Here is a 12,076-nt window from a genome sequence, read left to right on the forward strand (position 1 = left end):
GGCGCCATGAAACAAAATGTATTATTATTATAACCTTCAGCCTTAGCCAGGAAGCCATTCGTACCTCTTGGGGAGCCGCAGAGACCCACAGATTAGGTACAAAAGTAAGTAGACGCATGCAGTTTTAGATTAATCACAGACTACTTGAATGAACATTAGATTATTCGCAGTCTAGGATTGCCAAGATCCTCGTACCTGGCTTCCACCTATTGCATAATGCACCTAACCCCTTCGGCCCATCCTACAAGTACTGGGACTATCGGAAGTAAGGACCATGATTCTTCTTTGAGCTCTGAACGACTCCATGCTTCGTGGACCTGTCTACCTTGAGTGATCCCTCTGGGAGCATGAAAGCCCCTGACACCATAGTTCATAGGATCATTGGGAAACTCAGACGCCCCACCACGGTAAGGTGGCAGCCTGGAAAAGGAAAAGGAAGTAAGAAGTCTTGCCCAAGTGTAGTAGAATGGGGGAAGAATGGAGCAGAAGATCGGTAGACAGATTGGTGCTGCATCTGCAGTGAAACAGGCCCTGTATCAATCTGTCATGGTGAAGATAGAGCTCATGATCATGATCTATGATCTAGATTCATATAGTGGCATCTGGCTGTTTTTTTAAAGGTTACTTTATACTTTTATACTTTAAGTAGTTTTTGAGTTGATACTTGAACTTTTACCAGAGTGTTTTTAAACTGAAGTATCTATACTTCTACTAAGAAACAAATGTGTGTACTTTTGACACCACTGTATATTTAAAATTTTGTGTTGCAGACTTTTAGACAGCAAATTGCAGTTAAGCTTAACATCGGAAATCCTATTAGTATATATTACAAAATGTTTATTTCTATATATTTTCTTTATCTTAAATGTAAAAAGTACGGAAGAGGATTGGGGCCACTGGAAAGAAAAATTTTTTTTTACTGATTTTAAGATTTTATTTCAGTTTAGTATGGGAAAAAAGTCAGAATTCTGACTTTAATCTCAGAATTCCAACTTTTTTCTCAGAATTCTGACTTTAATCTCAGAATTCNACTTTTTTCTCAGAATTCTGACTTTAATCTCAGAATTCTGACTTTTTTCTCAGAATTCTGACTTTAATCTCAGAAAATGTTTGAAAGCTTGAATTATTAAAATTGACTACATGTACTAAAAATATTTCAATTAATTTTACCTAAATGAATCTGTGGGGAATGCTAAAGATTATGGTGATAACAAGGAGGCCTCTCAACCCTTAAAGGTTGAAAAAAACATTCAGAAAGCTTGTAAGCTCCTATAGAAAGGTTTTGAATGCTGCAAAGTTAATAAACGTGTCTATACTATTTAATGACAAATATCTAATTAGTTTTTAATGTACCATGTACGCCTAAAATATGTTATTATTATCAGATTGGAAATTACTTTATATAGCCTTCCTATGACTGAAACTGTATGTTTTAGGTCAGAATAGAGTCATAAAGCTGTCAATGCATCTATGTTTTAGGCTTTAATTATTACATTTCTCCAAATGAAGTTCTCCATAAGAATTCTGACTTTTTATTGTCAGAATTCAGTAAGAGTTCTGAGAAAAAATTCAGAATTCTGAGATTAAAGTCAGAATTCTGAGAAAGTCAGAATTCTGACTTTTTTCCATACTAAACTGAAATAAAATTTAAAAATCAGTAAACTTTTTTTTTTTTTTTCCAGTGGCCCTAATCCTCTTCCGTAAAACAAGAGCCAGTGAGAAGGGAGAAAAATAATCTGGGTCTAAAACTGCAGTGTTTTTAGGGAAGAGGGATTCTACCAAATCTGGAAAACATGAAGAACCCAAAAGCAAAAGCATAACATTCATTAATTAGTCTCAAATAGAGTTTTTTTTTATTTATTTATTTATTTTTTATTCTGTATTTTTAAGCATTGAACTCCAATAGAAACCCCAACAAACTCACTAAAACCCCGCAGGAAGGTGACTGCAGTGAACAGTGAGTGGGCGGGTCGGAGTTTTTTTTTTGAAGTTTTACAGGAAATGCGATTATCAGGAAGTAGACAGACTGCTGTGAGTTTGGCCGACGCCAAAATAACTACAGCAGAGGTGGAAAGACCCTAAATACACAAATAGACAGAGGAGAGTTTAAAGAAAGCCAAGAAAGACGCTGCAGAGAAAGTTAAAGGTAGGACTGAGGCGCTCCTCTTGATAAAAACAAACTGCGAAAGTCCAGCTGGAGTCCGCTGTAATAACAACTAACACCCGGGAAAGAGATGTTTTTATAGCATTTCCATTTGAAGAAATTTTATGATTAAAGCCTAAAACCTGGATGCAATGACAGCTTTATGACTCTATTCTGACCTAAAACATACAGTTTCAGTCATAGGAAGGCTACATAAAGTCATTTCCAATCTGATACTAGTAAAATGTTTTAGGCGTACAGGGTACATTAAAATTATTTAAATATTTGTCATTAAATAGTATAGACACGTTTATTAACAACGTTCAAAACCTTTATATAGGAGCTTACAAGCTTTCTGAATGTCTTTTTTTTAAAAACCTTTAAGAGTTGAGAGGCCTCCTTTCAGCACCATAATCTTTAGTATTCCCCACAGATTCATTTAGGTAAGATTAATTGAAATATTTTTAGTCCATGTAGTCAATTTTTTAATAATTCAAGCTTTCAAATATTTTTAGTAGACATTTTTCCTTTATTTAAACAGTTGATTCTCTTCTAGGTTCAGCCAGATTCTAAGCTGTGTTTTTATTTCTTTATTTTCACTGCAACAAAATGATATAAACAGTGTTTTACACTGTGTGCAGAATTATTAAGCAAATGAGTATTTCAACCACATCATCCCTTTCAGACATGTTGTGCTACTCCAAGCTCTATAGGCTTGAAAGCCAACTACCAATTATAAGTAAATCAGGTGGTGTGCATCTCTGTAATGAGAAGGGGTGTGGCCTAATGACATCAACACCCTATATAAGGTGTGCCTAATTAATAGGCAACTTCCTTTCCTTTGGCAAAATGGGTCAGAAAAGTATTTGACAGACTCTGAAAAGTCAAAAATTGTCAGATGTCTTTTAAAGGTTTGGATATCGCGAAGCTTTTATAGCGGGATCGTAGCACAATCAAGCGTTTCATGGCAAATTGCCAACAGGGGCGCAAGAAGCGTGTTGGAAAAAGAAGACGCAAAATAACTCCCCATAATTTGAGATCAAGCGTGAACTTGACAGGAAGCCACCAGTTGTGCCATATTTCAGAGCTGCAACATGTCTAGAGGGCAGAGAAGAACAAGGTGCTCAATATTCAGGGACCTGGCCAAGGTAAGGAAAGCCGAAAAAAGGCCACCTTTGAACAAGACACACAAGACAAAATGTCAAGATTGGGACAAGAAATATCTGAAGACTGATTTCTCCAAGGTGTTTTGGTCTGATGAAATCAGAGTGAGTCTTGATGGGCCAGATGGATGGACACCAGGCTGGATCAGTAAAGGGCAGCAAGTTCCTTATCGACTCAGACACCAGCAAGGTGAAGGTGAGGTGCTGGTATCATCAAAGATTAACTTGTGGGACCTTTTTTGGGTTGATGATGGAGTCAAGATCAACTCCCAGACCTACTGCCAGTTTCTGGAAGACACCTTCTCCAACAGTGGTACAAGAAGAAGTCGGCATCATTCAAGAAAAACAGGATATTCATGCAGGACAATGCTCCGTCACACGCATCAAAATACTCCACAGCGTGGCTGGCCAGAGAAAGTCTAAAAGGAGGAAAAATAATGACATGGCCCCCCTGTTCACCTGATCTGAACCCCATGGAGAACCTGGGGTCCTTCATGAAATGTGAGATCTACAGGGAGGGTAAACAGTCCACCTCTCTGAACAGTGTCTGGGAGGCTGTGGTGGCTGCTGCACGCAATGTGGATCACAAACAGATCAAGACACTGACAGAATCTATGGATGGAAGGCTTTTGAGTGTCATGGTGAAGAAAGGTGGCTATATTGGTCACTGATTTGGTTTTGTTTTTTTTTATGTCGCAAATGTTTATTTCTGAATTTTGAGTTGTTATATTAGTTTACCTGGTGAAAATAAACAAGTGAGATGGGCATATATTTGTTTTTTATTATGTTGCCTAGTAATTCTGCACAGTAATATTTACCTGCACAGACAGACATCCTCATAAAATGGCCAAATCTAAAAAAAAACAACACATCAACTTAAAAAAAATATGACACTTTGATATTAAGGAGTCTTTTGGGTTGATTGAGAACACAATTGTGGCCCAATAATAAAAATAATCCTCAAAAATACAACTTGCTTAATTCTGCACACAGTGTATGTTTCACAAAAAGATATGCTTTACAATTGCTGGGAAAACCCCAAGGGGCACATTGCAATCTCCATAGAAACAATTACATTCAACAAAAACAAAACAAAAAAAACAACAAAAAAAAACATGTATTGTTACATAATATGTTGTAGTTTATCAGATAAGCTCATCAGGGTGGCCAGCTCTGTCCTGGGATGCTGCCTGGACCCAGTGAAGGAGATGGGAGACAGTAGGACTGCAGCAAAAATAATATCCGTGATGGAAAAATATGTCCCACTCCATGTAGGAAGTTTTAGTAGAGCTTGAGAGCCCCTCCAGTGACAGACTTCAGCGCCAGAGGTGCACAAAGGAACGCTGTTGCAGATTCTACTTCTCAGCTGCTGTTATACTTTATAATCACCTCCGTTCCCAACAAACTGACTTTGACACGTTCCATTTTTTTTTGTTAATACTCTGTTCCAGTTTCTTTATACACAATCATGCACATTTTATACGCTTTCAAATCATCCTAATCAGTTGCACAAAATTCATTTAATTTGTTTTCTAATAAACCATGTAACTGTACTTTTTATTTTGTTTGTTTTAAATGCTGATCTGAATTTCCCCAGTGTGGGGCTGCTATCCTTCTTCCACCACAGTGGCAGTGCTGTGCACAGACCTTTTAAATGGCAGGGGCAGAAAGAGAAAAAATAAACACATACAGCACACCCTAACCGCTGTAGAAGGCACTTTAGCACGCATTTTGGCTCGTGAGACTGCACTTTAGCAAAAGTTAAACAATTGGGCCACATTAATGGTTTTTGTTGTGAGTTCTAAACATTTAAATCTTATTTCCTTTCATCTGAAGCAGCGGTTTGAGTCAAAACTGAATGTAAATCATTCTTGATAATCATTCAGGGGTTTTAAAAAAGTATTTTTATGAGCTTTTTTATCATTTGGTTTAAGTGTTTGTGGTTCAGCCTTTTGACAGTTCAAGTTTATACTTTAGATGGTTTATTTTTTTTTATTTTATTTTTTTTCTAGAATATCCTGTACAAAACTAAGCAGTTTAATCACTTTTTCTTAAGGATATTCGATAAAGCTCCTATCTTGTCATTTTGCTGAGTTTAGGCAAGGAGGCCATGAATCGGGTCCCACTGCAGCAGCCGCAGACCTGCGGGCCATGGGAGCTGAAGGAGCGGCTCGGCACTGGAGGCTTCGGGAATGTCACAAGATGGCAAAATAAGGTAAAGCAAATCATAGTCTGGAACAGCAACCATCCCTAACAGTGTCTTATTCTTTCTTCTATACTTCTGGTGATTCCAAACAGTTTTAAGTGTCTCAGAAAAGAGGATAAAGATCAGAGTGCCAGAGTCTTGAATCCTCAGTTTTTGTTTGTTTTCATTTTTTCAGTAGGTCCCAAATTTTCAGAAGCTTATGGAAGAAAAAGAAAACAAAAAAAGCAAAAAAGATATAGTAATATTTTTGCGTGTCTGCGTGATTTAAGGCGTCTTAAGAATCCTTAGAATAAAATGTACCCATTCTATTTCTCTTAGCATGAAAAATCTGACCTAGATTCACTTCGTAAAAACAAAAATAATAACAGATAGAGGGAAGTACAAACCTGTTGAACCAAGAAGTTTATACACCTTTATAAAAATACCTTTATTTCTACTGTATTTTTTGACATCTGTAAATTTTGAACCATTGTTAAGGTGCATTAAACAACTTTTATTTTCAGTCACCTGTAATGTGAGACCCAGCTTGCAGAAAACAATAACTGGACCTCCTTCATTTATATAACTCTAAAACAGAAGGCAGTTCCTGCTTCCTTTATTCATTTATGTTTACATGCAAGATGTGTAACAAGAGAAAAGAGCTCATGATGTAACAACAATAAATCAAAAATTTAGCGTTAAATGATTTGACAAAAAATCCTCCCTTTTGTGTCGCAGCAAACCCACTTTAAGCATATTACCGCCACGTAAAAGACTAGAGTGAGAAAGTCAGTGTCATACTCCGACAAAACTGAGTGCCTCTATGATTTGAATATTGTAATTGTATTGCAAATGCAATTAATTAACCAGCCCTAACAAAATTTGATTCGTTTTTGCGTTCATCTATGACTAAATCTTTGACTAAGAGGAAGAAACTAATGTCAAGCAAAAGCATTAGATTTTCCACTTGCTTTATATAGAGAGGATGAATGACCTCAGTCCAGGAAACGGTCAGTTTGGTGCAATTGTTGCTTCTGAAATGTTTAATAAGTCATAGGAAGATGACCTAAGAACAACTGTAATACCAGTAAGAGTAGAGTATGGGAGTGTGAACTCTCTGTCCTTGGTGAACCTTCCTGTTCCTTTTATTACAGCTGCATGTTGTGTTCTTACTCACCTTTACTGTGGGCTGCAGCCTCCTGCTGAGTCAGTGCTAATGCTTACGGTAGATTCTCCAACACTTTCTGTTGAATATGTTATTCAGATTGCAGTTTGTCTGCTCCATTAATACCATATTAATCTGGGACGAGGTAGATTTTTTAAATATTTTCTTTATGATCAATTACGTCATAATGAAACCATGTGGAGGTACATTTCAGGCTTTAAGAGAACATGAGGACTAGTTTATTGGTGGAGCCTCTGCACCATGACTAAACATCCTGCATAGAAAGTTTCCTGTCTTCCTGCATTAATAATGTCTCTGTTGATTACGATTGGGTGATTGAACACAGGGCGGTCTGGGATTTAATTGGGAAAGCCGGATGGTGGGGAGACGGGTGGTATCATTTCCTTGATGAGAAACTGAAGGAGGGAGCTTATTTTTGGAAATGGGAAATACACTCACAAGCTTTTTTATTGGATACACCTTGCTTGCACTGGGTTGGACACTCTTTTCCCATCAAAACAGCTGTATTTTTATTTTTTTGCATAGAATAAACTATTAGGATTTTTGTCAGTATAGCCATGTTAGCTTTGCTCTTGCTGCTGATTTGTTTGCTGCACATCTCCAGCACACCCAATTTTAATACAGTTTATGCAAAATGATTCTACTGGAAACAGCCATATGACTTGGGTCATTTAGAAATGCCAGCAAAACTGAAATAGGTTTAAATGATACGCAGCAAAGGACCCAGGTGTGCTGATTGATGTCCCCTACACATTACACCACCAGCAGGGTGGGGAATAAGAATTACTTTATTAATTCCTTGCAGGAAATATTTTATTTGCAGTGCAGCTGTTTACAGAAGAGAGAAAATTAAGTTTGTAAGTAAACATAAGATATAATAATAAAATAAGAAGGATAAGAATAAAATAAGATAATGATCATATGTGTGTGCTACCTAAATAATAAGTAAAAGTAAGTCTTTGAACGATTTCTCAAACCAGGTGGCGCATTAGACCAGAGGCTAATCTCCTATTTCCAGAATCCATCAGAAACTACTTGAGAGAGCTTTTCTATAATAACTGGTGCTGAAAATAAATAATATTCAATAAGATGCGTTTGTGTTTAATACGTTTTTATTCAGATTTACATGAATTATGAACTGTAGGCCTCTATAACAGGTCATGATGAATCATTTACACCCAGTAGCTTTGTGTCAGTCAGTCCAAGCTCTATTTCTCCTTTGTCCACCAGTCACTCAAGCAGTCATTTTAATGTCCTGTGAGGCCAGAGCAGCTGCAAGGGCTGCTGGGTAATGACAAGATAGGGAAAACATCACCATTTTATCCTAGTTTTGTGTTAAATAAGGTTTTTTTTTTAATGTTGGTAGTCTGTTCATGCCAAGCTAACATTATGCTCTGGAGGTTGCAGTTGTAAGTGTTAACATTAGCACCACTGGAAGAATGTTTCACCTGTTGGATATAAAGGAACAAGCATTTCCTGTTTTATTGTATTACATTAGGGGTGGAACGGTTCACAAAATCCACGGTTCGGTTCGATTCACGGTTTCTGGTCACGGTTTTCGGTTCGGTTCGATACATGTTGATTGTTACACCGAAATCCCATAAAAATTTATGGAATTAATGAAAAAATCCCCCAAAAAATAATGGATTGTAATTATTTTAAATGATCCGTGGAAACCCTGGATCATCTCCGTATGTTTTGCTGCTTTGAATTTAATTCATCTCGCGCATGCTCTCTACCATCTCCAAGGGAGAGAGAGGGGAGCGGACGGGAGCCACAGTGGAGGCTGTAGGCTTTGCTTTGAGCAGCCGGTCTGGAGCGCAGTGGGGCGGAGCGGGGATTGCTGACGGAGTATGAGGGATTTCGGGGTTAGCATGACATGTTGGTCATGTTGCTGTTAGCTTAAACAAAACGTATTGCACAATGCTTGCACACTGTTGCCCTTTTATCCACAACTTTCTTTCCACCGTCATCGTAGGTCACTCTAAATGCAAAGCGGTCCCATACAGCAGACCTATAAAGTGCTGCTGTCTTCCAACTCCTGTTCTTTCCCACTCGCCATTCCCACACAATTCTCCACAACAACTGATTTTTTCCTGCTACACCCGGCTACGCTGCTCCGCTTCTTCTTCTTCTTGTTTACTACTGGTAGTTGGCTTTGGTCGCAGTAACACAAATGTAATATTGGTTTAACAAATATATTAGATGCTTTGTGGAATTTATTTATTTGTTTTTTTGTTTTTGACATATTTAAGGTAAGTCATAATTAGAACATGCTCACATGCTTTACTGATGTAATTTTTAACCCATTCTTCCTCACAAATTGTCCTCAAATCTTAAAGGATCAGGGGATCATTTCTATTTATTTTCTATGCAATCACTTTCTATATTCTTTTCGAAGATTTATGTCAAATATATAAGTCAGACAATTCTTAGCCGTTCTATCAGTTTTAATCTCTTTCTCTTAACCAATAAACTGTTTCCATGTCTGTGTTTTTGGAACTATTGTGCTGCTTCGAAATCCCAATTTGTCCTTATCAAGAATGTTGCTTTACATTTGTCCATCCTTCTTACCTTCAGCTCTAGGTGTCACCGAGAGTGATACCTTTATGTCTCCATGTGCAAACCTCAGTCAAAGGAATGTGTTATTTGGGATGATATTCATAGCAAATCCCCTTGTTGTGTTTAATGACTAAACTGCTTTTTTCCTGCAACAAAATATTTTCCATATCTTCAGCAACAAAGTTTGAAACAAGCTTTAACATGCTTTTTATTTTGACAGATCACAACTGGTTTCTTTGCCTTTTTGCATCTTGTTTTCTTTTTGTTTCTTTTTTTTTCTACTTATTCCTCTTTACCATTTCACTCCATTAGACATAAATTCATTCTTGCACTAATTAGTTGTTTTTTCACAGTATGTGTTAAATCACTGGGGCAATCACAGCTCAACATGCAGATTAAGATTTGAAGCAACTTTCATTTAGTTAAGAGCCTTTCTGTTCACTCATATAAATCACCATAGTAAAATAATTCTGTTTATTAATTAATCCAATCGAACTTTGTTTTTTAAATTTAATTAAAAGGCAGCCAGTCGTTAGCATGGATTTGCTCCCAGGTTTTAATTTCTTTTCCCCAAATATGAATAAATGTCAAAGAAGTGTTGTTTAATCATAATAAATCTAAACAAGCCAAATTAAAGTGAAATATAGGGCTTTCTATTGCTGATAAAGAGGATAAATGATTCCAGTACAATTGTGTTAACTGGCCTGGATTACAGTTTATTCATATGCTATTTGCATCTGTGATGCAAAGTTTTATTAACTTTGAGAGCATACAAGCTTCTTATTAAACAGCTGAACTGGATTAACAATGGTAGCTTTAATTGGCTGATTGAAATTTGTTTCATTCTAACTGCTCGCTAAAGCGTGTCCCATTAAATATTTTTAAAGGCAAATATCCAAGACTGTTTTCTGTCTTGAATGAAATCCAAAAAAAACTTTTAAATGGCAGAACTAGTCCTTTGACATATTGAGCCTAGGCGGAAGTTCGACTAAAGAAACTCATTGCTTGCCTAAATCCAGCTACGACACATCCAATCAGCTTTGAATCACACCTCCACGAAAGCCAATCGGCTTCCAAAGTTCATCTTAATACGCACCTGTCTGCTCCTGCATGCGGGCGGCAGATGCGCTGTGTGACTTCATTTAGATGACACCGTTTCAACCCACCTACAGCCCCTCCTCCAGCTAAAGCTTCATCAGAGTGTCATTCCTCCAGACTCTTACCGCGTTCCCTGTCTCATCTTAACCGGTACGGCAGAAAACCGCCATGTTGAGCCCGGTTCTGCCAGAGGTTTCTTCCCAACGGGGAGTTTTTCCTCTCCACTGTCGCTCCATGCTTGCTCATCATGGACAGGTTCTCTCAACCTGTTATCAAACTGGACTTCGATCTTACAGGTCCCTGAGTGAAACTTTAGTATCAGCTCACGCAGTCAACTGGATCTCCCGATAAAGCTCAGCATATCGTCTCTCTAACCAGCAGTCTACAAACTGACCAGCTTCATCTATCTCCACTCCACCACCAGTTTCAGGCCTGGGGGGAAACAGCCCTGTTCTTTGCTCCTTATAGACTGTGCATATCTATCAAAATCAAGCACTATGTTTCCTGCCGAGGTCTGAGCGCCAAAGACAAAGTAATTGTATCAATACATTTCTCCTAATTGTCTTTTCTCTTCGTGTGAGTTTTTCAAAATGAATTTTTTTGTGTGTGTGCTTGGGAGGATTATAGCAGAGCATTGGCAGACAGGGAAGTTGTAAATATACTGTAATGTAATGTTAGTCCTCTGGAATGGTGTAAACCTGAGTGTATGTTTGTGCTTCCAGGACACAGAGGAACAGATTGCTTTAAAGCAGTGTCGTCAGGAGCTGAGTGAAAGAAACAAAGAGCGCTGGTGTCTGGAGATACAGATCATGAGGAGGTAGGTTTCCTGGTCCCACGGGTTCATGTTCATAGGGAAGAGACATTTTTATTCTTCCCCTATACATGCATTTGTTTTTGTTTTTCCTTGAATCTATATATTTTGTTTTTCCTTCATGACTGCATCTGGAATGGTTTTTGACTTCCTCTGTCGTTTTAAAGTAAGATTTTTAAGTCTTAGAAACCATAAGTTTGTACAGAGGCTTTTAAAATATATTTTGAGTTAAGATTTAAAAGGTTAGAAAAACAAATATTTTATTATGTCATAACTAAATCTGATTTAGTGTTAAGTACTTGGGGATAATTAGTTTTGTTGCCAATTTGAACCTATATATTGAATCTTCTTATCAACCCTTGGTCCCTGCATACCCCTGTAATTAAAAGTTATATTTTGCTCTTGCTCAAGTGTTTTCTAAAGGCCAATTTATACTTCTGACGCATAGCCTCTTCAACCGTCAAATCTGTCTCCCCCCGCGCAGAGGCTCTAAATCCTGACTACACGTCAGACGGCACGCCATTTTTAAAAACCGAGGATTAATAACAACAATGGATAACCACGCCGAAAGGTTGATCGAGGAGGTTTGGAAGTACAACCACTTGTATGATGCCTCAGACATGTTGTTTTGGAAAATAAACACTCACGCTGGCACCACCGAAGAAGTTCATCGTGACCTTCCGACGAAGTTCTCGCGAGTTCTCGAATAGGCTTCCCCTAACGCTTTGGTGGGAAACTGCTGTGCATCCCTAGAAATTCCAAACCGAAGTTGCAGAAGCATACAAACAAAACTGGTTCGTGACCAGACGCCAGGCGACATTTGATGTGTGCGGTTGAAGAAGTCTAATCCACCCTTAAAGCTACAGTGTGTAACTTTTAGCGACATCTAGCGGTCAGACTGCAGACTGCAGCAACATGAACATCTCCC

At 37.9% G+C, this 12,076-nt stretch overlaps 1 protein-coding gene across 1 annotated transcript in view; it reads left to right on the top strand.

Annotated features, from left to right (window-relative positions):
* The first annotated feature begins 2,003 nt into the window (after positions 1–2,003).
* Positions 2,004–12,076, top strand: part of ikbkb (inhibitor of kappa light polypeptide gene enhancer in B-cells, kinase beta) — a 33,044-nt gene continuing 22,971 nt past the window's right edge. Inside the window, exons 1-3 of the mRNA XM_015382565.1 lie at positions 2,004–2,146; positions 5,406–5,521; positions 11,060–11,154. Coding sequence (XP_015238051.1) covers positions 5,417–5,521; positions 11,060–11,154 — 200 coding nt within the window. The 5' untranslated portion in view covers positions 2,004–2,146; positions 5,406–5,416. The remainder of the gene's footprint in view (positions 2,147–5,405; positions 5,522–11,059; positions 11,155–12,076) is intronic.

This window comes from Cyprinodon variegatus, unplaced genomic scaffold (genome assembly GCF_000732505.1).
Source record: "Cyprinodon variegatus isolate N-32 unplaced genomic scaffold, C_variegatus-1.0 Scaffold260, whole genome shotgun sequence".
Taxonomy (NCBI): domain Eukaryota; kingdom Metazoa; phylum Chordata; class Actinopteri; order Cyprinodontiformes; family Cyprinodontidae; genus Cyprinodon; species Cyprinodon variegatus.